Source organism: Oryctolagus cuniculus, chromosome 9, assembly GCF_051225735.1.
Source record: "Oryctolagus cuniculus isolate XC-2025 breed Fujian yellow rabbit chromosome 9, ASM5122573v1, whole genome shotgun sequence".
In the NCBI taxonomy this organism is placed as follows: Eukaryota; Metazoa; Chordata; class Mammalia; order Lagomorpha; family Leporidae; genus Oryctolagus; species Oryctolagus cuniculus.
In genome coordinates this window covers 97596175-97623510 of record NC_142875.1, presented here as the reverse complement: position 1 = coordinate 97623510, position 27336 = coordinate 97596175, and the positions used below count along the sequence as shown (strand labels likewise).

At 54.3% G+C, this 27336-nt stretch overlaps 1 protein-coding gene across 2 annotated transcripts; it reads left to right on the top strand.

The window, feature by feature from the left end:
• The first annotated feature begins 1280 nt into the window (after positions 1 to 1280).
• LOC100356877 (mitochondrial glutamate carrier 2) lies at positions 1281 to 24903 on the top strand. Of its 2 annotated transcripts, XM_008259881.5 has the most exons (10): positions 1281 to 1857; positions 16748 to 16883; positions 17169 to 17291; positions 17414 to 17469; positions 17808 to 17898; positions 20230 to 20348; positions 21896 to 22061; positions 22569 to 22723; positions 23197 to 23272; positions 23648 to 24903. In XM_008259881.5, exons 2-10 carry the CDS (start codon positions 16864 to 16866, stop codon positions 23787 to 23789), a joined length of 948 nt encoding a protein of 315 aa, XP_008258103.3. In that variant the 5' UTR covers positions 1281 to 1857; positions 16748 to 16863; the 3' UTR covers positions 23790 to 24903. The 2 variants fall into 2 exon arrangements, with proteins under 2 accessions (XP_008258103.3, XP_089160550.1); XM_089304424.1 differs by lacking the exons at positions 1281 to 1857; positions 16748 to 16883; positions 17169 to 17291; positions 17414 to 17469; positions 17808 to 17898 and adding an exon at positions 19795 to 19817.
• The last annotated feature ends 2433 nt before the right edge of the window (positions 24904 to 27336 follow it).

The window sequence follows — 27336 nt, the reverse complement described above, 5'->3', positions numbered from 1 at the left end:
CGTTTGCATTTCCATGTAATTTCTGAAGCAGTTTGCAGTGGAAAGCATTAGCCCGGGATCTGACATGATGCTTTCAAATGTTTTATCTGTTGATTCAGTGCAGGATACTGCCTGGTCTGCCTTCCCTCAGCATGGTGCCAGTTTATCCAGCTCTCAGTCAGCTGCGTCACTGGCTTTGATGGCATCAGCTCAGCTCCCCATGAGGTTAGCATCATACCCTCACAACACGTCGAAGCCTTGGTTTCTTTACTGTGACATGAATTGCTCACTAAACTAAAGCCAGCTTTTTTTGTTGTTGACAGTTCCAGCTCGTGATCAGCTTTATTTTTGAAAAGGAACTTAATTCTTCACTGAGTCCCATTTAGAGTTGCCCAGATTTATCTTTCTGGAACAAAGTACCAATAACAAATGTGTATGTGGCAAAATTTAGTATCTTCCATCAGAGTGCTTGGTGTCAAAAATTGGTTCTGGGCACAGTGTTAATCCAACTATTTTTGGAATTACTATTTGGCATTAACATTAGTAAGCCTCCTAGGTAATACATCTCACACAAAGGTTATCCTACACAAAGCCTGTCCTATGTGGGGACTGCTTCAAACGGGAGCATACAGGGAAGGCATTGTGGCTCACTTATTAAGGCGACTCTGGGATCCCATATGACTGCTCTGCCTTCAAGGACTTGGGCCCCTGCCAGCCACATGGGAGACCGGGATGGAGTTTCAGGCTCCTGGCTTGTGCCTGACCCAGCCCTGGTAGTTGTGGCCATTTAGGAGCCCTGGGGTGGAAGATCTAACTCTCTTTTTCAAATAAGTCCTTTAAAAAAGAGCATACAAAGAAAGCCAATAGGGTAAGCTTTAGGGGAAACCATGGGATTTGTCACAGAATTCTGATCAACTTTCCATTTTGACATTCAGAGACATCGAAAAGTGCCTCTCTTGTTGGAAGATGACGTTTTGTTTCTAAACCAAGTCTTGTTATTGGGTGGAAATGCATGTTAATTTTATAAACCAGTGGCCCACCTGGGGGCAGGGTTTTGCTGTCATCTGCATTCTCTGAGAGTGCTGTGAAAACAGCATTAAGAAAACCACCCAGAAGGGCTCTTCAGGAGGCCAGCATTGCCCTGGAATTTTCCAGAGGAGGTGAATGGCCCCTCATGAGGTTGTTATGCAATGAGCTTTTGGAAGAAAAGCTCTTGGACCAGTCCTACTGGGTGGTTGGATCCTCTGCCAGCTCGGCCAGCCTGGGCAAGAGGCGGAGCTCTGAGTGACTGCTCCACACAGCCTGCAGTGTCCACTGCACCCTCAGAGCCTCCCTAGATTAGCCCTGCGGATCTGTCTCCCTGGCCTTATGGTTTTCCCCTGGGTTTTCAAAGCGATAACACCTGTGCCTTTATTTCAGTCCCCTTTGTGCTAGCAAGTCTAGTTTCCTTAGGCAGTTTTAGCCAAAACCTTCAGTTGCAAAATAAACTGAAATACTAGCCAAGAAGGCAGCTGGAAAATCTCCAGATTTGGCTATTGTGTGCTGAAATTCCAGCCCCCTTCTGCATCCATGCCATGCATATCAATTCAGGTGCCCTGGAGAAGTTCTCCAGGTTTGCAAGAGCACAACCTGCTCCTGGAATTGTGCGTTTGAACGTCACTCTGGACAGCATATGACAAGTTCAGGTAGCCCTGCTGTAGCCAGTTAAAGGTGGACAGAATGTTTTAAAGCAGTGGAATCAGTTCCTTGGATTGTATCCAGAGAGTTTGCTTTGGGAAGGCATTGAGTCAGCAGTAGGAAGGCAAACAAGATCCAAGTGGAGCCTGACCTGTCGGTGCCCCAAGATCTGAGATGAAGAAGGACTAACTCAAATTTTCAGTAAGTACTCAATACCCACTGTGTGCTTAGCATTCTGCCTGGTTGCTAAGAATATGGGCAGGGGAGAAACCACTTTCTCTGCTCAGGGCTCCTAAAACAAGGAGAGAAATGGAATCCAGGGTGCATAGCAACTAAGCTTTGGTGAGAGTACACTGCTTATGTGAAGTAGTAGATGACCGACGGGTTTTGTTGTTGCCTTCCTGCCAGTGAGTCACAGCCGTAGGTGGGGTGATGGTGTCCTCAGCCCATTGAATTCAAACAGTGCAGTGCACAGGCTGGGTGCGGAGAGCTGGGACCTTCTTGTTTGGAGCCTGCCATTTGGTGGCTTGTTCCATGTGGCAGTCTGCACCTCGTCCTCTCACCAGGCTGGACAGAGATGGTGACAGCTGGGAAAAGTCAGCCATCAGTGTGGTGCAAAGGCACGTTTCCTGGAGGGGTGCATGTCGGGGAGGTGCTGGGGTGCAGCCTTCCCTGGTCAGTCTCCGTTAGCCTTTGTGGTCACATGTGAGAGCAGCCTCTGGACCTGCAGCCCTGACATCATCCAGGGAGCTGGCTAGAAATGTTGAGTCTGGAGTTGTACCTCGGAGAGCCCAGCAGTCTGGTGACAGGTGTGTGTCCTTCCACACAGCTGATGGGCAACAGCATTCTAAAGATACTTGAGAGGGAATTGTTCCCACTCTGTTGGTTACCATAGAATAATGGTAATGCATGCCCCTCTATGACAGGGAGGAGAGCACGACATGAGGAAGCCCTGCCTTGCCCACCCTGGTCCCTCATCCCAACACTGACCCACCCTCCCCAGTACCCTGCCTCTGTCTGCCCACTTCATCAAATCTCACTCCCGGCTGCCACTCGGGCTGCTCTGTGTTGTAGCATCGTGCAGGCCATAGGCGTCGTGTGGCAAGGTCCTCCCTGCTGATGTTCAGTGTCTCAAGCCACCGCTGTTGAGTTTGTTCAGCAAACGCCAGCGAACTAGTGTTTGGCTTTGGAGTATCTGTCCCCGGGGTTGCCAATCCTGGCTGCTCATTATGAACCGTTATCTGGGTTTAAAGAAGTCAGGTGTCTTGTCACCACCACACACATGTCTGGTCAGGGTGCAGCCTGGGCATCAGCATTTTTTAGCTCTAGCTCCCCAGGTAGTCTGATCCTGTAGGCAAGGTTATAAACTGGGCGGTGCCTGTGGCAGAAGAACTTGGACATGCACGTCATATCTTCTGGGGCATCTGGGTGAGTTGGGCTTCTGGTTCCAGAGTGTGCCGTGGAGCCTGCTACTGGCGGGGCTGCACTGAGTAATTAAGGCCTCCTGCCTATTGGCACTGCCTTGTTAAAGTTAGATTCCTGTAACTTTGTGTGTGTTTTAAGATTTATTTATTTATTTGAAAGAGTTAAACAGAGAGAGAAGGGGAGGCAGAGAGTGAGAGGGGATCTTCCATCCGCTGGTTCACTCCCCTGATGGCCGCAATGGCCAAAGCAGCGCTGATCCGGAGCCAGGAGCCAGGAGCTTCCTCTGGGCCTCCCACACGAGTGCTGGGGCTCAAGGACTTGGGCCATCTTCTACTGCTTTCCCAGGCCATAGCAGAGACCTGGATGGGAAGTGGAGCAGCAGGGTCTTGAACCGGCACCCATATGGGATGCTGGCACTTCAGGCCAGGGCGTTAACCCTTTGCTCCACAGTGCTGGCCCCAACTTTGTGTGTTTTTCTGTTGTCTTCCTCACCATAGCCCATACTCCCTTGTGCTTTGAATTCCAGCCTCCCTGTCCACATTCAGGCTGAACCCCTCAACTCTCCTCACACTCTCCTTGGGTTCTTCTCTTCTGTAAGTGCAGGTGCATCGGTCTCTCTGACCCACCTTGGGATAGAGCCTTCCTGCTGTGTTCCCCTGCTGTCCTCCTGCAGTGTGGCTTCCCCTGGCCTTCCCAGAGCCACCTGCCCAAGTCTCTGCCTCATCAGGTCATCCCACAGCCCCCAGGCTCCTCCATGTAGCAGCTGGCCTCTGCGTCAACCCTCCTGAGAGACTGGTTTCCATTGGTGCCTCGGTGCCACATCCTCCAAGTTCTCTCCTACCTGCTCTTCCATTTTTATCTTTCGCTTCCCAAAAGGAGGCATTTCTCAAGACCTCCATCCGGTTCTCCTCTTTATGCTCCTTCCACTACATGATTTTACTGGTACCTGCAACCTCATTTGTAACTCTCTGCAGACTCAAATTTCTTTTTTATGGCCGGGGGTGGGGGGTGGGGGACAATGGGTTGCGAGAGGGAGACAGACTCACTGCCGCCTCACTTGCCACGACAGCCAGAGCTGAACCAGGTTGAAACCAGGAGCTAGGAATTCAATTCAGGTCTCTCACTTGGGTGGCAGGGATCCAAGTGCTTGAACCATCAGCTGCTGCCTCCAGGGTGTGCATTAGCAGGAAGCTAGACTCCGGAGCAGAGCCAGGACTTGAACCCAGACACTCCGGTATGTGATGTGGATATTCCTTGTAGAGTCTTAACTGCTGTGCCGAACAGCTGCACCCTCCATCTTTGATAAAGATGACCTTGTCATGCTCTGCTCACTCTTTCCAAATTGCTACTGGAAATTGTCACTGACATGTTCTGCCATTGTTTTCAAAAGTTTTATGATTTTTAGTTTTCAGACTTTGCTACAGCTTAACTGTTGAGTTTAAAGTCATTTCCTAGGAGCTGGCATAGTGGCTTAGGGGGTTAAGCCACTGCCTGTGACACCAGCATCCCATATAGGTGCTGGTTTGAGTCCTGGCTGCTCCACTTCTGATCCAGCTCCCTGTTCATGCACCTGGGAAAGCAGTGGAAGATGGCCCAACTGCTTGGCCCCTGCTGCACATGGGGCTCCTGGCTTCTGGATTCAGCCTGGCCTAGCCCTGGCTGTTGCAGCCATTCAGGGAGCAAACCAGCAGATGGAAAATATCTCTCTCTCTCTCTCTCTCTCTCTCTCTCTCTAACTGCCTTTCAAATAAAAAGAAAAATGTTCACAATAATACACCTGCCCCACTTCTACCCCAGTGCCTTTCACTCTTTTTGCTACAAAGAAGAGGGACAGAGAAAGAGAGATCTTCCATCCACTGGTTCATTCCCCAAAAGACCACAACAGGCAGTGCTGGGACAGATTTAAGCCAGCAGCCAAGAGCTTCAGGTGCAGGGACCAAGCACTGGGCCATCTTCCACTGCTTTCCCAGGAGCATCATCAGGGAGCTGGATCAGAGCTGGAGCAGCCAGAACTCAAACCGGTGCCCATATGGGATGCCGGCACTGCTGGTTGTGGCTTAATCCATTGCACCACAGCGCTGGCCTCCATTCATTTATGTTTAAATGAAACCTAGCTTCGTTGCTCACTTTTCTTTCTGTCCATGTTCCTGCTTTTTTATGCTGGTAAAGTATACATAGCACAAAACGTTTCCCCGGCACCATATTCATCTCAAGGACTTTTTCTTGGAACCGAATTGAAACTATATATGCATTACGTGCCAACTCCTCATGGCCCTCAACACCAGCCCCCGTAACCATTTTTCTGCTTTCCGTCTCTGAAGGCCCCTCCTTTTGTGACTTCCACCCTCTAGTTCATTCCCCAACTGGCCAGGGCTGGACCGGGCCGGGCCAAAGCCAGGAGCCAGGAACTCCCTCCAGGTCTTCCACGTGGGTGGCAGGGTACCAAGCATTTGAGCCATCCTTTGTTGCTTTCCCAGGCACAACAGCAGAGAGCTGGATCAGATGTGGAGCAGCGGGGACTTAAACCAGCGAGCACTCCAATATGGGATGCCGGCATTGCAGGTGGAGCTTAACCTGTGCACCCCAATGTCTGCCCTTGTGTTGAATTTTTCAAGTAACTGCCATACCGTTTTCCATGGCAGCTGCCCTGTTTTACATTCCCGCCAGCAAGGCTTAACGCTTCTAGTTTCTCCACATCCTGGCCAGTACTTGGTCTTGTATGTTGTGCTATATTGTTTGGATAATATGCATCCTCATACCTGTGAAATGACACCAACTTGTCCTGTATATATCGTCCTCCCTTCATGTGAAACTGCAACTTTGTGTTCATGGCCCCAGCCAAACTGCTCGCTCCCCTCTCCTCCTTATCTGCTCACCCCTTCCAGTGCCCCTGGCTAAGGTGAGGAGAGGACCTGCTGTCTGCCCCAGGCATGTTGAGTCAGCTGCCAAGCCCTGGGGGCTCACTGTCACACCTGCCGGCACCCTGAAACTCCTCAGTAGCTTCCTGTGTCAACTTCCCACTGCCCACCAGGAAAATGGAGAACAAATTGCCACTGCATCAATACCATTTATGGGCCTGGCACGGGCTGAGTGCTCCGCTTCTAAGTACCCGTCCCTGTTCATAGATGAACAAGCAGGCACAGAGAAATTGCCTGTCTGGGTTAGGTCACACAGCTAGTGAGCACCTAGCAGGATTGAAACTGTCCGAAACAGACCAATTCTAAATCGCACTCGCCTTGACAGCTGTGTTTGATCCTGACCCCCTCATCATAAACCTGCTGTCCCCTTCAGATGAACAAAGTGCCAAATTAAGTGACCAGCCTCCAGCGAGGGAGTTAGTGACTTGAGAGCTGGGATCTGAATCTGAGTTGCTGGCTCTATCATCTGCTGATTGTTCATCTCTCCCAGACTGGTGGCCTGACCCCAACCTCCTGTCCCATCTGACCCCACATGGCCACCAGCTTCATTCTCACGCCCCCCCCCCCCCACTACAATGCCTGGGCCTTGCCTCCCATCAGGCAACCTGCCACTACTGAGAGGCCAGGCTTCAGTGTCATCTCTGTGGCCTTACTTTTAGAATTCCATCAACATCTCAGCCTTCTTTTCACCCCGAGGTTGGTTGCCACTTCCTCCCCGAATCCTTTCCAGTTGTCCAAACTGCAAGAGACCCTCCGGAATGGGCACAGCTCCAAGCTCACCATTCATGGTGACATTGTTGAGGAGAAAAAGTGCCGAAGAACTCTGCCGCCCTCGCACCGCTGAGCGCTGGTACCCCCAACTCCCTGAGACGGCGACTAGCAAAGCGGGCACTGGGAGTGTTTGCCTCGCATTGATTTCCCTTGTTTGTCCACCTCCCTGGCTTCCAGATCGCTGAGTGGGTCGGGGGAAGCTCCCTTCACTCCTCAGACCTCTTTCCAGCCTGAACTTTTTGCTGAGTTATCCTAGTTTGGCACCTGCTGGCCACCTGAGGAGGTCCTGGCTCTGGGCGAAGGGGAGCCTAGTAACTCCCTGCTGCTAACTCCCTGCTCCTCTCCTGCCCTGACATGAAAGGGCTGCTGGGGGGAGGAAGAGGGAGGGACAGGAGGAGGGAAAGCCAGCCGGAGCAGCAGGGGCCCGCATTGTGGACCAGCTTTGCAATCCCCGGGCTCTGCTTGGGCCTCCAGAAAGACACAGCATCTTCCCGAAAGCAGCTGGGTGTGTGTCTTGTCTGCCTTGAGCCCGGACTTGAGAGGAAGGGTCTTCTAGCGAATAAGTGGGTGTGGGAGGGGGCGGGGCAGCCAGGGGAAAGGTCTGCCATCTCCTTTGCTGCCCAAAGCAGGAAGAGGGGTGGGTGGGCAGTGGTAAGATGTCAGCTGCTGCGGACGGGGACTCCAGGCACCCCTAAGCAAGGCGTACCCCAGAGAGTTCTCCCCTGCTATGCCACTAAGAGCAGGTGGATCCCTCTCTGATACCCCAGCCCAAACCCAGCTGCTCACAGCACGAGGAAAGGAGCGGAGCTGTGTGTGTCAGGGCTGCTCAGTCAGGACAGGCTCAGGGATTCAACGGCCGCTGGTGTGCAAAGGCCCTGGGGACACAGGCCGAGGACTGTCTCAGCTCGCTCGTTACAGTTCACTGGTGGGCTCCAGGTCAGGAGAAAGTGCCCGTAACTCAGCGGGCTAAGTGCTGGAGCCGAGTCTTAAATAGGATCAGAGAGGGGGCTCAGAAAGGCTAATGGGAGGAAGTGACATCCAAGCTGATGCCCAAAGAACACTTTGTCATCAGCCAGCAGTAGATGGGGAGAGAGCATCCTGGGTGAGAGGAACAGTATGTACAAGACTCTGAGGTTTGCTGGGAAGCAGGAGGAGATCAGGGTGGCGTGGGAGGCGAGCTTGGTGCCACTAGCCAGGGGCCAGGTCAGGCCAGGGCCAGGAGCAGGGAACCAGTCCTAGGAGCTCTGCACGCTAATGAGGCACTGGAGGCAGAGAAGCTGTAACTGGTTGGTGGGAAGTGTGCCCAGCGGCCGTGTGCATAGATCTGGGGGGAGTGAAGCTGGAGGCAGGAGGCTGTCAGGGGCTCCAGGCAACAGGTAGGGGGGTGGGGGGGTGGACGGAATAGCAGCGGCCGCCAGACACAATGGCTCATGAGACACATGGGACAGAGCTTGTCCACCTCTGATGAACAACAGGTCTTCCCCGCTCCAGTGTGAACCAACAATTTTGTTTTGTTTTTAAATTTTAATTTGAGGGAGAGAAAGCAAGAGTGTTTTTTTTGTTTTGTTTTTTTGTTTTTTAAGATTTATTGACTGATTTATTTGTTTGAAAGGCAGTTACAGAGAGATCTTCCATCTGCTGGTTCATTCCCCAAATGTCTGCAACAGCCAGATTTGGGCGGATCAGGAGCCAGGAGCCTCCAGGTCTCCTATGCAGGTGCAGGGGCCCAAGGACTTGGGCCATCTTCTGCTGCTTTCCCAGGCCATAGCAGAGAGCTGGATCGAAAGTGGAGCAGCCAGGACTTGAACCAGCGCTCATATGGGATACTGGCACTGCAGGTGGTGGCTTCACCCACTACGTCCCAGTGCTGGCCCCAGGATCAACAGTTTTGAAAAACAAAGGTGAATTACTAAAAAGATAGAACTTTTGAAGATAAAATATAAGCCTGTTTTTTATTTGAGAGAGAGAGAATGCTCCCACCTGCCTGTTTGTTTCCGAATGCCTGCAGCTTGCCAGGCCTGGCCCAGGCTGCCGAAAGCTGGGAGCTGAAAATTGAGTCCAGGTCTCCCTTGTGGGTGGCAGCGACCTAAGGACTGGGCCATCGTGTCTGCCTCCCAAGGCCTGCTCTGGCGGGCCCTGCAGCCAGGCATCAGGCCCAGGCCCGCTGGCGTGGAACCACCAGATTACATGCCCACTTTTCTCATACATCTCTAAACAGTAAGTGACTGCAGAGCGCCATAAAAAGTTTCTTATACTCACAGCCCAGGCCAAGCCACGTCCCCATGGGAGGCACTGGCTTCAGGGGGTAGAATTGAGAACCCAAAGACTGCTCAGCCATGGGGACATCAGAGGAAAGGCGAAACCAAGGCAGCTGGGCAGATGTGGCCTGGGTACCCGGATGGATGGCGGTGCTGGGCTCCGAGTTGATGACCCGGGAGGAGGAGCAGGTGGGGAGGGCTGCCGTGGGCAGGAACAAGGGTTGACTGTTCTGTGTGCGTGGGCCGTGAGACAGGGACTGCCTGCAGGCAGCTCAGATGGTGATGTGGGTGTCGGGGCAGAAGCCTGGGCTGCAAACACTTGCAGGTGTGAACCACTGGACTGTGATGGTGCCAGACGCCCAGGTGGGGCGGGGCCGGTGCAGGCTCAGTGTGAGGTGGGGAGGGAGCCCGGAGCCTCAACCGGATGCCTTCTGGGGTCACAGGAATGGAGTGTGGGGCATGCAAGAATGAAAAGAAGGAACCCGGAAGGCTTGGTGTACCTGCCTAGCCTTTGGCCGCTGAAGCTGAACTCCATGTCACCAGTTGTGTGTGGCACAGTATCCTGAGAAAGGGGGTGTTAAGAGTCACTTTATAATTTCCCGTGCTTTCTGAATATTCTTTTAACTCTTGAGAACTTTAGGGAATGGAGCGAGTGTTCACCTGCTCACTCCCTAGCATGTCACTTAGCTGTTCCCTAGTGACAGGAGGGAGAGACTGGTTTTGGTGGGAGGAGCAGGAACAGGCTGAGCAGCCCTGGGACGCAGGTCCTGGAGGTGAGAGTGGCCCTTTCTGGGCTGCGCTGTCGGCCACTGAGCCTGGGCGACAGCCATCCTGGGCCACCTCTGTGTGTATGCCAGTGGTGAGAGGAGCAGGTGCCTGGAAATGGGGCAGCTGCGGGTCGGAGGATGAGCCTGGGGCCCGCACTAGCAGGTGTGGTGCGGGGTTGGTTAAGCCAGGTCCCCCGTCACTAACCCCTGCTGGTCCCCAGTGAGACCACTCAGGGAGCCTTGGTGGTCCCAGGCCCTGTCCGCAGGTGGCTTCCTGGTCTGGCTTTCCTTCTCACTCAGTGCCTCGCATTGCAGACTGAGCTCCTTCGTGGTTCTCCCTTCTTCAGCCCTGCACTGTCACCTCCTCCCCAGCTGGCCCTGCCTTTCCCTCTCCCTGCCCTTGTCCTTCCTCCATACTGCATTGCTTTCCCATAATGGCCTCCTCACTGGCCTCTCACCTCAACTTCCCTCAATCTAGGCTTCCAAAAGAATCGTCTTACCTCATTCCCTATGGGGTGTCCCTCTCAGCACTCAGTGTTTTCTCACTGCCTGTAGGACTGAATGAAGCCTGTTACTTGGGATGGGGAGAGGGCCCTCTGTCTCTGGCAATCAAGGGTCTCTGCGTCAGGCCTGGCCTACTTTGCAGCCTTTCTTAGTTGTTGACTTTGTATTTATTTGAAAGGCAGACAGAGAGCTCTCATCTACCGGTTCACTCCCCAGATGCCCGCAACAGCTGAGGCTGGGTCAAGCCAAAGCCAGGACTCAGGAATTCCATCCGAGTCTCCCATGTGGGTGGCACAGACCCAGCCAGTTGTGCCATCAGCTGCTGCCTCCCAGGGTGTGTATTATAGAAACTGGCATCTGGAGCGGACTGGGGTCTCAAACCCAGGGAGTCCGTATGGGATGCGGCATCCCAGGAGGTATCTGCAGCTACAGCAGGTGCCCACTCACCTTTGCAGCCTTCTTCCCGCAGTTGGCACAGGTGGGGGTGCCCCAAGCCCTCTGCATGGTCCCATCGTGCTCACACAGTGCTGACAATCAGGCTGCCTCCCCTCTTTTAAACTTTCCCTAGGCCGTCTTCTACCCCCTCCTCCAAACCAGCCCATAATGACCGTGCACGCCTCTGAACCCTTACACACTCACTATCTAAGCCACTCAACTGCTACTAAATGGAGTTTGAGTTTGTTGGTTCATTGGTTTTTAACTTTTTTATGTATGTATTTGAAAGGCTGAGAGGGGCCAGTGTCATGGCATAGTAGGTAGAGCTGCAGTCTGCGGCATCGGCATCCCATAGGGGTCCAGTTCAAGTCCTGGCTGCTCCACTCCCAATCCAGCTCCCTGCAAATGTGTCTGGGAAAGCAGTGGACTGCACCCACATGGGAGACCCACAGGAAGCTCCAGGCTCTTGGCTTAGGCCTGGCCAAGCCCCAGCCATTGCAGCCATTTGGGGAGTGAACCAGTGGATGGAAGATCTCTATCTCTCCCTTTCTCTCTGTTACTCTGCCTTTCAAATTCTTTTTTTTTTTAAAGGCATGGATTTAAAAATGTTGTTGCCCAAATAAATTTCCTTTTAATTCCATTTCCACGAAAAGTCCTTTGTGCAGTATTTTGTCCCATACACTCAAATGTCAGTTCAGTTAGCATCTGTGAAATTGCAAATGCGTTTGTCTTCCCAGCATAAGGGAACCCAGTATCATGGCCAGACTCAGAGGCAATGACACAGAGCATATTTACTAGGTTATTATCTTTGTAAAAAATGATTTTATTTATTTATTTGAGAGGCAGAGTTATAGACAGGGAGGGACAGAGAGAAAGGTCTTCGCATCCACTGGTTCACTCCCCAAATGGCCACAGTGGGCAGAGCTGGGCTGATCTAAAGCCAGGAGCCAGCAGCTTCTTCTGGGTCTCCCATGTTGGTGCAGGGGCCCAAGCACTTGGGCCATCTTCCGCTGCTTTCCAGGCCATAAGCAGAGAGCTGGATTGGAAGAGGAGCAGCCAGGACATGAACCAGCACCGTATAGGATGCTGGCACCACCAGCAGAGACTTAACCCTACTACACCACAGTGCCAGCCCCTAGGTTATTATTTTTTAAAAACATTTATGTATTTATTTTAAATGCAGAGAGAGAGAGAGAGATCTTCCATCAGCTGTTTCACTGGGTCTCTCAGGTGGGTGGCAAGGGCCAAGTACTTGGGTCAACTTCCACTGCTTTCCCGGGTGCATCAGCAGGAACTTGGATTGGAACAGGACTGGAACTGGTGCTAGTAGCAGCTTAACCCACTGTGCCACAACACCAGTTCTGGGTTTTTTGTGTTTTTGTTTGGAGTTCCAGTTGTGGCCCTGGTGCATCTGTGTCCCAGTGCCTAAGTGGTCGCTTTGACCATCCAGTTCTCCAGAGCCCCGTCTCCCTTAAAGAAGGCAAGGGCGCCATCTGCTGGCCAAGCACCTGAGCCTGGAGCACACTTAGCCAGGGAGTGTCCCTTTCTTCACCAAATTAATTTCTCAAAAAATCCTTTTATCTTTTTTTTGGCTTGATTTGTACTGGTTTTATTTATTTTTGTTTTTATTTTTTTAAAAAATTTATTTTACTACTTGAAAGGCAGGGTAACAGAGAAAGGGAGAGAGAGAGAAAGAGAGAGATCTTCCCATATGCTGGTTCACTCCCCCAGTGGCCTCAGTGGCCAGGGGCTGAGCCAGACCAAAGCCAGGAGCTTCATTCAGGTCTCCCAGGTGAGTGCAGGGGCCCAAGCACTGAGCCATCCTCTGATGCCTTCCTAGGTGCATCAGCAGGGAGCTGGATTGGATGTGCAGTAGCTGAGACTCGAACCAGTGCCCGTATGGGATGTGAGTCTTGTAAGCTGACCCTGTTTTTTGTTTTTCTGACTTTTTTTGGTCTTTTTTTGTGTTCACCAGATTCTTTATCAGGGCTTTGAGCTCCTCGGTGGGGGACTATGGATGTCCCAGGGCCGCTTTGCTGTGGCCTCTCCCTTGCACAGGGTCTCCAGGGCTCTGCTGAGAGCACTGGGGAGGAGCTCCCTGGGCCAGGTGGGCAGTGTTCATGCCAGGGCCAGAAGCAGCAGATTCTACACTTTGTGATGACAGGGACCGTGTTCTGCTACCCAGAACTGTGACTGGCACCTAATAGCCACTCAACAAATATTCGTAGAACAGCACTGAGCCTGTGGCGCTTGTGGTTCCTGTTGCCAGATTTGGGACTGTGTGGTGATGTGATTCCTTCAAACCTTGGCCCTGGGGCTGGAGGAGGTGTGGCAGGGAGGCAGCTGTTTAGCACAGTAGTTCAGACGCCTGGATCTCACATCACATGGCCCCGGTTCGAATCCTGGATCAGCTTCCTATCCAGCTTCCTGCTAATGTGCATCCTGGGAGGCAGCACGTGGCGGCCCAAGTATTTGGGTCTCTGCTTCCCCTATGGGAGACCCAGGCTGAGTTCAGGGCTCCTGATTTTGGCCTGGCTTATTCCTCTTGTGGGCGTTTCAGGAGCAAACCAGCAGGTGGGAGCTCTCTTTTCCTTGTCTTTGTGTCTCTGTCTCTCTGTTGCTGTGCCTCTTAAATAAATAAAATGAAAAGCAACCACCTTGGCTGGCTGTCCATTTCCTCTTGGTTGACCCTACTAATAACCCTTGTCTGCGGATCTGCGGATCTGCGACCGCTGCAGGGAAGCACCCAGGCTGCTCTGACAGATACTCTCCAGCAGTGGGCGCTCCTGTGGCTGAGCCGCTGTCACTTCCGTCCAGTGGAGGCGCGATGGTGGTCCTGGCTTAGCATGTCGCCAGTTTGCTGGCTTCTCTTAAACACCTCTAATCCAATAGCTGGAGAACCACCATTTCCAAAATAGAAACTTAGCTGTGCGGGAAGCAGCAGGGACCATGGCTCCAGGGCCAGTCACACTGTGTTCAGGTATAATTTCACTCTCTGGTTCAGACGGACGGGGCTGGCTCCTGCCGCTTTTTCTGACAGCTTGCTGGAGCTGGCTCTCTGCAAGCACAATGCACTTGAGTCACCTGCGAGCTCCAGCTGTGGAGGCGCAGGGTCGGAGCTTCGAGTGATGACAGGGGCTGCCGCGCAGGAACTGGTCCTCACAGCCTCTGCCCTGCTCTTCTGCTGAGTCCAGCCTTAGGCGTCTGTCGCTGGCAGAGGCTCCCTCCCATTGCTGACTTTGGGGATAGGACTATTGATTCAAAGGATCTGAACTCAGTTATATGGAGCCCGAGTTGTGGCTCAGTGGGTGAAGCCACTGCTTGCAATGGCAGCATCCCCTATCAAATACAGGTTCCAATCCTGGCGACTCCACTTCCGATCCAGCTCCCTGCTAATGTGCCTGGGAAGGTAGCGGAAGGTGGCCTGAGTGCTTGGGTCCCTCCCACCCACATGGGAGATCCGGATAGAGTTCCTGGCTCAGCCCTGCTTGTTGTAACCACTTGGGGAGTGAACCGGCAGATGGAAGATTCCCCCCCCCCCATGATCTGCCTTTCAAATATATCAATCAATAAATCTAAAAATAAAAACCTCAATTCTTGCAAGTTAAGCAAGATTTACTGACAGGACATTTGAATGTCTCACGGACCTCGGACAGGGACGCAGCCGGCGCCAGGGCTTCAGCGGCCATCAGGAGGGCTCCCTCTTGCTCTCCACAAGCGTGCCTGCTTGCTTTTCTAGAGTTTCCTCTGCCAGCGGGTCCATGTGTTACATGCCATGGGTCCGATCACCACGCCGGTGTCCACTCTGCTCCCATATCACGTCTGGTCCATCAAGACATCCTGTTGAGGGGTAGGCGTTGTGGTGCAGCTGGTTAAGCCGCCTCTTCCGGCACCCACATCCCATAATAGAGGGCCTGGGTTCAAGTCCCACAGCCGGGCGCCAGCAGTGATGGCTCAGGCTCTTGCCTGCGACCGTGTGGTTGATCTTTCTGCTTCCATCCTTGGCCCTCTGCTCTCTTCTCAACACACAGCCAAGATCCAGAGCAGTCACTGCTCTGCTCTCAAGTCTCTAGTTGCTGGGGGCAGGTATTTGGAACAGTGGTTAAGACACGGCTCGAAAGCCGGCGCCGTGGCTCAACAGGCTAATCCTCCACCTTGCGGCGCCGGCACACCGGGTTCTAGTCCCGGTTGGGGCGCCGGATTCTGTCCCGGTTGCCCCTCTTCCAGGCCAGCTCTCTGCTATGGCCAGGGAGTGCAGTGGAGGATGGCCCAGGTGCTTGGGCCCTGCACCCCATGGGAGACCAGGAAAAGCACCTGGATCCTGGCTCCTGCCATCGGATCAGCGCGGTGCGCCGGCTGCAGCGGCGGCCATTGGAGGGTGAACCAACGGCAAAGGAAGACCTTTCTCTCTCTGTCTCTCTCTCTCACTGTCCACTCTGCCTGTCAAAAAAAAAAAAAAAAAAAAAAAAGACACGGCTTGAGGGGCAGGCGCTGTGGTGCAGTGGATTAAAGCCCTGGCCTGCAGTGCCAGCGTCCCATATGAGCGCCAGTGCCAGTCCCGCCTGCTCCTCTTCTGATCCAGCTCCCTGCTATGTCTTGGAAAAGCAGTGGAAGATGGCCCAGGTGCCTGGGCCCCTGCACCTGTGTGGGAGATTCTGAAGCTCCCAGCTTGGTCTGGCGCAGCTATGGCTATTGCGGCCATTTGGGGAGTGAACCAGCAATTAGAAAATTTCTCCATCCCCACCCCCCCATTCTTTCAAACAAATAACATAAATCCTTAAAAAAACAAAGCAACCAAAAGCACCACCCGGGTCGCTTGCAACCCATTCCGGAGTGCCCGGTTCAAATCTCAGCTCCTCTGTTTCAGATTCAGCTTCCTGCTAACACATACTCTGGGAGGTCGGGCCCCTGCCACACACACACACACACCACACACACACACACCACACACACACACACACACACACACACACACACACGGCCTGGATGGAGTTCCAGGCTCCTGGCTTTAGCCTAGCCCGGCCCTGGCTGTTGTGGGTATTTGAGGAGTGAACCAGCAGTTTAGAGCACTCTCTCTCTCTGTCTCTCTGCCTTTCAAATAAAATCAAAACATATTGATTAATTAAAAACAAAACCCACATACTACAAGTACTTAAAAAAAAAAACACACCTTTCTCCAGTTCCTCCTCCTTTCACACTGAATAGGAGCCACAGGCCTCAGGGCCTTTCTCATGTCTGGTGCTGCCTGCCCTCCTGGCTGCAGCCCTGGGCTCAGCTTGCCCTCGGGGTCTTTGCACCTGCTCTGCCCTCACTGCCTCTGGGTCCTCCAGGCCCGGCTCTAGAGTCCTGCCCCTACGAGCCCGCATGGACAGTCCCATCCCCCTTCCCTGCTGAAGTTTTTCTACGCGTAAAGGATTTACTCATTCCCCTCTGTCTCCTCCTCTTGAATTGGAATCCCCCAAGATCTAAGCCTTAGTCTGCATGTCCCAGACCTGGTGGAACAGTGTCTGGCAGGCAGTACTTTGTTCTTGACCGGAAACACACCTCCAAGAGAAAAACTGGTCTCATCTGCCCTCCACCCCGCCCCCCCTTAAAAAACAAAAAATACTTGGAGACAACAAAGCACGGCAGGCAGCCTCCGGCACGTGGAGAGGGGGCGCCCTCATGCGGCTTGCAGGGGTCCCGCTGCGCGGGGCGGCCTCGGAGAGAGCGGGAGAGCTGGGTCATCCCTGTTGTCTCTGAGCGCGCACACTAGCAGGAAGCTGGGGTCAGGCACTGGAGCCGGGTGTTGAACCCAGGCACAGGGCTGTGGGATGCAGGGGGCTTGGCCGCTCAGGCCGATCGCCCGCCCAGTCCTTCCCTCTTGCTGCCTCATCGCTCAGAGCATAGGCTGGAGAGTTCTGATCTGAATCTCCCAGTTCAAAAGGCCTAGGAGGGAATGAACAGCAAGCAGGCAGGGGCACCTGTGCGGTTCTTCAGAGCACGAGTGGGTATTGTTTTTGACCACTTACAGAGGAGGAAGCTGCGGCCCGTGGAGGTGGTGGCTTGTGCGCCGCAGTGAGGACCGCCTGTGCCCACTCTGCCCCAGGAGGCACCCCCGCTTCAGCCGGTGTGGACGGCAGCTGCACCATGTCCGCCCAGGACCTAAGGTAAGCGCTGGCTGTGCAGCCCCGGGGGCAGAGTGGCTGTGTACGAGCCGTGGCTCAGCTTCCAGGTTCCTGCAGCACGAGTGAATCCAGGGAGGGACAGGTCTGTGCAGTATGCACCTACACGCACACACACACACACACAGGCACACACGCTCGCCTTCCATGGGACTGAGGTCCTGGAACCGGCCATCCCGACCCTGCTGTTCCCACGGGCGGGGGGCTCCATGTCGCTGTCTGTGGCCGGCCTCCCTCCCTCACGCCCCTGTCTCCTCCCCTTGGCCCCAGCATCGTGGCCAAACTCATCAATGGAGGCGTGGCAGGGCTGGTGGGCGTGACCTGCGTGTTCCCCATCGACTTGGCCAAGACACGCCTGCAGAACCAGCTTGGCAAAGCTTCGTACAAGGGAATGTAGGTGGCGGCGGGCACCCCTGGGCCGGGCGTGGGCATATGGGGGGAGGGTTCGGCTGGGTGTGCTCAGCAGACACGCGCAGCCCCCGTTCACTCCCGGGCTTTTCCTGCTCTGCTTCTAGGATCGACTGCCTGGTGAAGACAGCGCGGGCCGAGGGCTTCTTGGGCATGTACCGAGGTGGGCTTTGCGGGCATCGCGGGGACCTCAGAGGGGGCCCGGGGTGTGGAGAGGGGCCCCAGACCTCACGCGAGCTTATAGGACACCAGGCAGCAGTGTTCCTTCTGCCCAGGCAGCGGCTGCAGAGGGGCCTGGGAGACCAGCGTGCCCTGCCTCCACCTCCCATGAAACTTGTGCACGCAAAAGAGGAAAACATGGGGGAGAGACGAAATGGAAAGGAAACTCAGTTCCTGCTGGCCCCGCTCCCTGCGTGCTGGCCGGGCGCCACCAGGCAGGCAGGGCCGGGGTTGTCACTTCTGGGATGGCCTTCACCTCTCGGCTTGGTGTTTCACTTCCAGGGGCCGCGGTCAACCTAACCTTGGTCACCCCCGAGAAGGCCATCAAGCTGGCAGCCAATGACTTCTTGCGGCAGCTGCTCATGGAAGATGGGTATGACCGCGTGGGGCAAGGGACAGAGGCCATCCCCTGGAAGTTCAGGGATGTGGGAAAGATGTGGGGTTGGGGGTGGGTATTGGACTAAGAATATGTTTACCTGCCTGCCTGAGCTACAAGGGAGTCTTCAAAAAGCTTGTGGAAAATGTGAAATTTACAATTATGAAAATTTTGAATTATGCATGAACTTTAAAATGTTTTTGTACCCAAATAATTTTTATTTTTATTTTTAAATGTGTTCATTTATTTATTTGAAAGACAGAGGAATGGGGTGGGGAATGCAGAGAGAGAGCTTACATTGCTCTTGCTCACTCCCCAAATGGCCCCAACAACCAGATCTGGGCCAGTCCAAAGCCAGGAACCAGACTCCATCCTGGTCTCCCATGTGTGTGACAGGGGCCCAAGTATTTGGGCCATCTTCCTCTGTTTTCCCAGGTGTGTTAGCAGGAAGCCAGACTGGAAGTGGAGCCACACATTCTGATATGGGATGCAGGTGTCTCAAGATATGTGTGTGTGTGTATAACATTTATTTATTTGAAAAGCAGAGCAACAGAGGGAAAGAGAGATGTTCCATTGCTGCTTCACTCTCCAAATGGCCATAACAGCCAGGTCTGAGCCAGGCTAAAACCAGGAGCCAAGAACTCCATCTGGGCCTCCCAAGTGGTGGCACAGGGGCCCAAACACTTGGGCTGTCTTCTGCCTTCCCAGGGGCATTAGTAGGGAGCTAATTCAGAAGTGGATCAGCCAGAGATCCTCACTGGAATTTCAATATGGGATGCAGGCGTCACAAGTGGCAGCTTAATCCACTGCACCACAATGCCAGCCCCCAAATGATCTTTTAAAAAGATAGGGAGAGGGGCTGGCGCTGTGGCATTGTAGACTAAGCCTCTGCCCGTGGACCAGCATCCCATATGGGCACTGGTTCATGTCCTAGATGCTTCTCTTCTGATCCAGCTGCCTGCTCTGGCCTCAGAAAGCAGGAGAAGATGGCCCAAGTCCTTGGGCCCCTGCACCTGCGTGGGAGACCCGGAAGAAGCTCCTGGCTCCTGGCTTCAGATTGGCCCAGCTCTGGCCATTGCGGCCATCTGGGGAATGAATCAGTGAATGGAAGATATTTCTCTCTCTCTCTCTTTCTCTGCCTTTCAAATAAATAAATAAATCTTAAAAAAAAAAAAGAAAAGAAAAGAAAAGAAAGAAAAGACAAGACAGTAAGATAAAAAGAGGTCTCATCTGTTAGTTCACTGCTCAGCTGCTCACAACAGCTGGGACTAGAACCAGAGCTGGGAGCTGAAAATGCAACCCAGGTCTCCCAGGTGGGTGGCAGGAGCCCAATCACTTGAGCCATCTCCACTGTGTCTCTGCATCAGCTGGAGTCAGGAGCCAGAGCCAGGACTCGAATCTGGAGACTCTGATGTGGGCTGTGGCCGTCTTCATTGGTGTTTCAACCGCGAGGCTAAACATTTGCTCCAAACTTGGCTTTTTTTTTTTTTAAGATTTATTTATTTATTTATTTGAATGGCACAGACAAAGGGAGAGAGAGAGAGAGAGAGCGCGCATGAGAGAGTGCACTTCTATTAGCTGGTTCACTCCCCAGATGATTGCAATGACTGCGGCTGGGCCAGGCCAAAGCCGGGAGCCTAGAATTTCATCTCCCACGTGGGTGCAGGGCCTCAAGCCCTCGGGTCATCTTGTGCTGCTTTCCCAGGTGCATTAACAGGGAGCTGGATTGGAAGTGGGAGCAGCCGGGACTTGATCCAGCGCCCATATGGGATGCTGCCATTGCAGGTGGTCGCTTAACCCTCTATGTCACAGCACAGGCCCCCAAACTTGTCTTTCCATTCTGTTTTCCATGAAGCCCCTCATAAATCCAACTACTTATGGCTGAGGGTTGGTGTGTGAAGGGGGAGAATGTGCAGGTATGATTTGGGAAAGAGAGAGACAGACAAGTAATAGATAGAACATACAGAATGTATACAGATATATTCACCATGGCACATGTTTAAAACTTGGGTCCAAATGCTTCCTAGTTCTCTGCCTGCCTCCCGTCTCCCAAGTGATGCTGCCTAAAGGGCCAATGAGAATCAGGTATCGCCATGGGGCGTGCCCTTGTGAGATGCCTTCAACCTCTACACATGCCACGGCCCTGCAGCCTTTGTTGTACATACAGCCTCCCGTCTAAGGGTGGGCCCGAGGGCCGGGTGACTGTCTACCCTGCTGGGCGAGTGGCAGCCAAGGGTGAGAGGGCACACCACAAGTACGCCACGTCCCACCGCGTGTGGCTGGGGTGGCAGGCCCGAGACTGAAGGGCTCCGACTCCCGCTCCCGTAGGATGCAGCGGAACCTGAAGATGGAGATGCTGGCCGGGTGTGGAGCTGGCGTGTGCCAGGTGGTGGTTACGTGTCCCATGGAGATGCTCAAGATTCAGCTGCAGGACGCAGGGCGCGTGGGTGAGACCTGTCCCGGCTTGACGTGGGCTGAGCCTAGAGCCCCCACGGCCCACGGCCCACTCTGACCTGCGGGACCCTGTGGACCCAACCAGCTGTTGAGGCTAATGGCAGCATAATTACGGTGACCCCTTCAGAGTTTCTGGCTCTAAGTAGCAGGACGAGAATCTGGGCCCAGGAGGGGCAGACGTCTCAGGCCCAATCCTCCTAACAAATCGCCCTGACAGGCAGGTGCGAGCTCCTTCAGACCGCAGGCGTCCGTGACCTGCTCACTAACTAGTCAGCAGGTACTTTACGCTGTAGAAGTCTTTCTTTTCTGCTGGTTTTCCCTGGAAGAGAAGTTAGGGCCTTTCCCACACCCTGGTCCTCTCTGAAATACCCGGGGCGAAGCGGTGGGAGCAGAGCTGGCCAACGAGCGGGAGGAAACTCTGGTTTCCTCATAGGGAAGGCCTGCGGCCCGTCCTCAGGGCTGAACCCCTGATCCTGAGTCGCGTGAGCTGAGCCGTAAAGCCCCTAGCCAGCGCCGGCGAGGAGGAGCTGGCTCTGGTGAACGCGGGGACCCTCCCTCCTGCAGCTTGGCTGTGCACATGGGCCGTGCTAGAACTCAGCCCAGTTTCTCAAAAGGATGCACCGGCCTGAAGCAGACCACATGGCAGGAGGAAAAAGGGTTAGGTGCTGAAAAGTCCCCGGTGTGCTTCCCTCTGCAGAGGGAGGAAGCCCTGTGAGCGTTAGCTTTTCAAACCCGGCGTGAAGTGCGCCTGAGAGGATGGTGAGGGAAATCACGCTCCTGGGAGTAAACCTCGCTGGAGTCCCTCGCCGAGGCCTGCACCTGGGTTACTCCCGTAGGAAAACAGGTGCGGCACCTGCTTCCGAGCCTGAAGCACGCACTGCACTGCCAGATGCCTCGCAAAACCGGGGGCGCGACTCTGGCCAGCATTTCCTTTTAGCAAGGACTGAAAAAGTTTTTTAGAATCCGTCCAGTTTCAGGGCAGTGAGTAGAACTCACGTTTCAAGCACTTTTTAATTAAAATGCTCACGGAAAAAAACCATTCCATTCTAATTTGTAGATATTGAACTCAGGAAATGGGCCCTGAAGCAGTCGACCCAAACAGATTGACTTGTAAAGCATCCCATTCCCCAGGCCGGTGAAGGCTCTGAGCGGCCCCCTTTGCCTACTCTCGGGGTCCTGGGGGAGGTGATCCCCGGATGGACAGGGCAGTTCCGGTCAAGTTCTGCCTGCGTGGCGTCGACGCGGGCTCCTCTGCGGCCAGGTGCTGAGGGGGTGCAGCAGTCTAGAGAGGCTCAGGGGTGGTTCAGAAACAACAGGGCAAAAGCAGTCTTAACAGGAGAAGGAATTGGGGGTGTGCTAAGCCTCCTGTAATGAAACCTGGGGAGGCAACAGCTGCACCCGCATCAGCACGCCAGGGACTGTGGATGTCCCTGCAGCCCACAATTCATGTTCTAAGGCTAGGGTGTCTTCAGGGTTCTGGGAGCGCCTCACTGTGCCTGTTGGGGTCTGGTGGTGATGGGGGTCTGTCCTTTCCTTTCAGCCGTGCCTCAGCAGGGTTCGGCCTCCAGGCCCTCCTCCTCCAGGTCCTACACCACAGGCTCGGCGTCCAGCCACAAGCGCCCGTCGGCCACGCTCATCGCATGGGAGCTGCTTTGCACTCAAGGCCTGGCTGGTCTATACAAGGGCCTGGGCGCCACTCTCCTCAGGTAAGCCTTTCTCCTTGACCTTGAGGGGGCCAGGGGGCTTGTTGCCTGGTCTCTCGTGTGCTACCAGGACACCCAAGTGCAGGCTTGCATGCCCTCCCCAAGCTTCTGGCTTTGCCCAGACCTAGCCAGGGATGCACACAGTGGGTACCTGAGGGCTGGGTTTAGGCTCCCTCCTCAGTGACCAGGCCCACGTGAGTCACGGGTATCTGGTGGCCCAGAGCCAGCCCGAAGGACTGCATGCAGTTCACCCCGCAGTGAGAGGTCTGACCCCGCAGCTCACCGGGCTACTTAGCTGCTTTCCCTTCCATTCGCCTGCCCGTTCTCCTTTGCAGAGTGTGGTACCCAGGCTTCAGATCTGCAGCTAGCACCTCGTGCAGGTGCTGGGCGGGACAGGGAGGCAGCTCCCCTCACAGTACCCTTCACCCCACATCAGCACAGGGGCACTGTGGCGTGCTTACCTCTGCCCCCCAGCAGGCCCTGGTTCAGTTTCCTCTTCCTCTTCTTCAGAGATGTCCCTTTCTCCATCATCTACTTCCCACTGTTTGCCAACCTCAACAGCCTTGGGTTCAGTGAGCTCACCGGGAAGGCGTCCTTCGCCCACTCCTTCGTGTCAGGCTGTGTGGCAGGTTCCATAGCGGCCGTGGCAGTCACCCCTCTGGACGGTGAGTATGTGGCAGAAGCAGGGATCAGGCGTCTGGGGTCCAAGGGCCGGCTGGATTTACACGTTGGGCATTTATGATGGACTTATCTATGGGATCAATAGCACTTTTGCAGTTTTAGGAGAGAAATAGTCCCAACCCTGAAAACTCTCTTGGGTTGCAACCTGGGGCCATTGGCAGAAATGCACCCTAGGTCTTCAGAGAGAAAGTAGGGCTCAGAGACCTTCCCCTGTGTCCTAGCACTGACCACTGCCCTGGCCTTCCAGGCGGAGCTGGGAGCCTCAGCAGTGAGAGGGGCAGGGCTCCCCCGCCACACAGGTGCTTTTACAGAGAGTAACCTGAGGGTAGGGTGGCTTCCGAGTCCCTCATTTTCCACAGGGGCCGAAGAGCGAGCTCTTGGTTACAGCCCACACAGCTGCGTCGGGGAGGGACCGCGCGACCACTTGTTCACTTATTTGAACTCTCGCTTGTCTTAGTTCTCAAAACGCGAATCCAAACCCTCAAGAAAGGCCAGGGTGAGGACGTCTACAGCGGACTCACCGACTGCGCCAGGTGAGAGCCCAGCACCCTTGCGCCCTGGGTGGGGGCCAGTCCCTGAGCATGCGTCCGCGCTCCCGCACCACCGCCCAGCGTGATTGGCAGGTTCCAGTCTCAGAACCCTGTCGGTTCCCTCATGGCTCACGGCAAACAGCCCGTGCTGGGCGCGTTTCCCCATCCCTCCCGTCCAACAACAGCATCTCTTCCCCAGTGCGGAGTCCCTGGTCCCTGGCCTTGCCCCAGCTGCCCAGTAACCACACACACGCAGCACGCAGCCGCCAGGGTGCCACTCCCGCATGCTTGGGGCCTGGCCTTCAAATGCTGAGTGGAGGGCGCTGCTGGGTGCTTCCCGCCCGTCAGCTCCCCAGGCCCTCCCTGCTTTCCCCCTAGGAAGCTGTGGATCCAGGAGGGGCCGCCTGCCTTCCTGAAGGGAGCAGGCTGCCGGGCGCTGGTCATCGCACCGCTCTTCGGGATCGCCCAAGGCGTGTACTTCATGGGAATCGGAGAGCGCATCTCGAAGTGCTTCGAGTAAACAGAGATGAGCTCGGGCCCTCCCCTCGCTGCATCCCTGCAGCAAGGTGGCTCACGCACGTTATACTTTGCCCGCTAACTCGTAGCCCTGCCTTGGCCTCGGAAGACAACTCGCCAGCAAGCCCAGGGCGGCCAGAGCTGCCCTGGGTGATGCCTGCATGGCAGGGACGCTGAGAAACCCCTGCCCACCCGGTTTCAACACAGCAATGGCACTTGCTCCGGCTGTATTAGCTGCAGGATCTTAACCCACAGTAGGGCTGAGCACTTTAACCTTTCCGTGTGAGACTCCAGCTCGGCGTGCTTGAGTAAGTTTGAGGCTTTGGTTTTTGTTATCTTGAACTACATAACTGATAGTCCTAGCACTGGCTCTGGGGAAGGGACAAGTTCAAGGGGACCAGGAAGAGCCAGCAGGGACCCTTCAGGTCAGGGCGCCTGGGGTCGACCCTAACTGGAGAGCCTGGGAAAGGCCGGGCAGCTGAAGCCAAGGGGCACGGTCACAGTCTGTAACCCTGTGCCCGGCGGACGGGCTGCTGGCCACCCTCCAGTCCACGGCCAGTCAGAACCAAGGCTGCATTAGGAAGAAGCCGCAGCAGGTCACTGTCACCCACTCTCCAAACGTGCCCAGGAGGCCGGAGGGAAGAGCATAGAGCTGCACTCGGGCACTGGGTTTGGTGTCTGTCACCCTGTGCGCCGTCACCCTGAGGAACCCAGTGCTCCACCTGTGCCTCAGTTCCTTCCCCATGTGACTGCCACAGAGGAGAGCAATGACGTCACACAGGAACATCTCCCTTTCCTGGAAGCTGGTGCTGACTTTAGTCCCCACTGCATTTAAACCCTGGGCTAATGAGAAAGAGCTTGGTGCAGAGTGGGCGGCCCCGTGGCCCCAGCCGCAGGCTGTGGGATGGACACAGCCCTGCTCCAGCCCTGCCCCCTGCTCCCTGGCAAGACCTTGGCAGCTCTTAGCTGTCAGCCGGGAAAAACCACCTCCTGGGGAGTGGGAGGTCGAGAAGGGCCCCTGGGAAGGATTTCAAGGACAAAGTACCCCACCCCCAAAAAACAGCTTAACTTGCTTTTCTCTTGCTACCAGAACTAATAAAAACAATTTTCCCAGTGTAGTTGTACGACTCTTCCAGAGCGTGTTACTGTGCCCGTGCCGGGGGAGCCGTGGTGACTTAAGGGACTGGAAAGGCCACTTCTGGGTGACTGTCTGGTGCAATAGCAGGGAGCCCCAGAGGACCCTGATGGGGACAACGGTTTCCCGAACTGACAGCTGCGAATCGCCAAATGCTGAGGGATCTGGAACATTCCTTTTCTATGTCTTTCAGGAGGAACTTGAGTCTCTCAAACCACATGTTTACTGCCTTACAAAAGAACTTACAATGAAATCCACATCAACTTTTGCTTTAATAAATACAGGGGTACTCACGGCTTGGATTTTAAACCACAGTAGCAGAGATGAGGATGGAACAGGCCACAGTGAGTGAAGCCACTGTTTCTAGAAGGATGCATTGCCCACATGCGCTTTAGACGCAAAGAGCAGGGACTTCCACGGCAGAGCACAACACGCGTCACCACCTGGGAGTGCGGAGAAAGGGAAGAACAGGAGGCCCGTGCAGTCCACAGCCGCCTCCCGCCCTCCCTCTGTGCTGCAGAAGCAACAGAAGCTGCAGCCTCCCCACGAGCCAGAGGTAGTTCCTGATCACGTCCAGCGAGTCTCTAACAGTAACACTCAGGCCAAGGGCACAGCGACAGAACGGAGAACACTGATGAACAGAGAACCATATTAAAGCGGCAAAGAGGGAGCTAGTAGATATTCTTGCTTCTTCAAACATCCTCAACTCCACATCATAGCAGCGGACCGCGGAGGGGCTCCACCTCCCAGAGGCTTAGTCCAAAGCTTTCTATTGGTATTAGCACCAAACACAGCGCCCCGTACTTCTGGCATCCCCTGTGAAGACACAATGCAATAAGTAAGTGTAGGGAACTTAGAACTCAGGCAGAGCTGTGCGTCCCACCCGCAGCAGGGAGCCACCCACCTCTGCGTGGCCAAGGAGGTGTGCATAAAGCTAAGTGCACCCAATCCATGCTGTGCTGATCTGCACTCCAACAATCCTTGGTGAGAAACTTAACTGGGGATCTGGGGCTTAAGGCTGACTGCTTGGGGCTGGTGCTGTGGCACAGTAGGCTAAGCTTCCACCTGTGGCATCGGCATCCCTTATGGGCGCTGGTTTGAGTCCCAGCTGCTCCTCTTCCAGTCCAGCTCTCTGATGTGACCTGGGAAATCAGTGGAAGATGGCCCAAGTCCTTGGGCCTCTGCACCCATGTGGGAGACCCAGAAGGAGCTCCTGACTCCTGGTTTTTGGCATGGCTCAGCTCCGGGTGTTGTGGCTATTTGGGGACAGTGGGTGGAAGACCTTTCTCTCTGTCTCTCCTTCTCTCTGTCTGGAACTCTACCTCTCAAATAAATAGATTAAAATCTTAAAAAAAAAAAAGTCTGGGTGAAGCACTTGTTCCTGCAGCTGATGAATTCTTAGGCAAACTTCTATTTATTTTTTATTTTTTTGACAGGCAGAGTGGACAGTGAGAGAGAGAGAGACAAAGAGAAAGGTCTTCCTTTTTCCGTTGGTTCACCCTCCAATGGCCGCTGCGGCCGGCATGCTGCAGTTGGCACACTGCGCTGATCCGAAGCCAGGAGCCAGGTGCTTCTCCTGGTCTCCCATGTGGGTGCAGGGCCCAAGCACTTGGGCCATCTTCCTCTGCACTCCTGGGCCACAGCAGAGAGCTGGACAGGAAGAGGAGCAACCAGGACAGAATCTGGCGCTCTGACCGGGACTAGGACCTGGGGTGCTGGTGCCGCAGGCGGAGGATTAGCCTGTTGAGCCGCGGCGCCGGCCAGGCAAACTTCTAAAGCTGTGCTGTCCAGTGTGTTAGCTAGCATCCACCTGTGGTCGTTGTGCGCTTAAAATGTGGCTAGTGAGAGGGAGACACTGAATTTTAAACTTTACTTAAGGATGCCCATGTGGCTAGTAGCTGCTGAATTGAACAACAATGCTCTAAAGTTTAAGTTACCAAGGTGATACTCAAGGTCAAGTGCGTCAGCTATTAAGTACTTGCAGAACCAGTAAGCTGAACTTGAAGTGTCAGCAAGTGACTGAGTTAGCAGCCATAGAAGATCACCACCTGTTTTCCAGGCTGTTTCCAACAACACATTTGTACAAATCTGGAAACATCTGAAGGGCCAGTGGCCTTGTAATGATTCTTCTAAACAAGTGTTTACATTAGTTCCTATCTTTCCAGTCTGCAGCTCTGCATGCAAGAAAACGTACATGTTAGCAGGCAGCCCGAGGCCTCCCACCTGCAAGTGGCTATCAGCACCGTACAGTGCCCCGACATGCTTAATCTCATTCTTCTTAGGAAAATGTCAAAAAGTGTGAGTGAGAAATCCCAAAACAGTGACTAGGTCTGTGTTCTGTGTAGCACTTCAAAGGGACAAGTGGCAGCCCCACTCACCTGTAGGGCTGTGAGGTCTGGCCAGCTTTCTAGGGTGT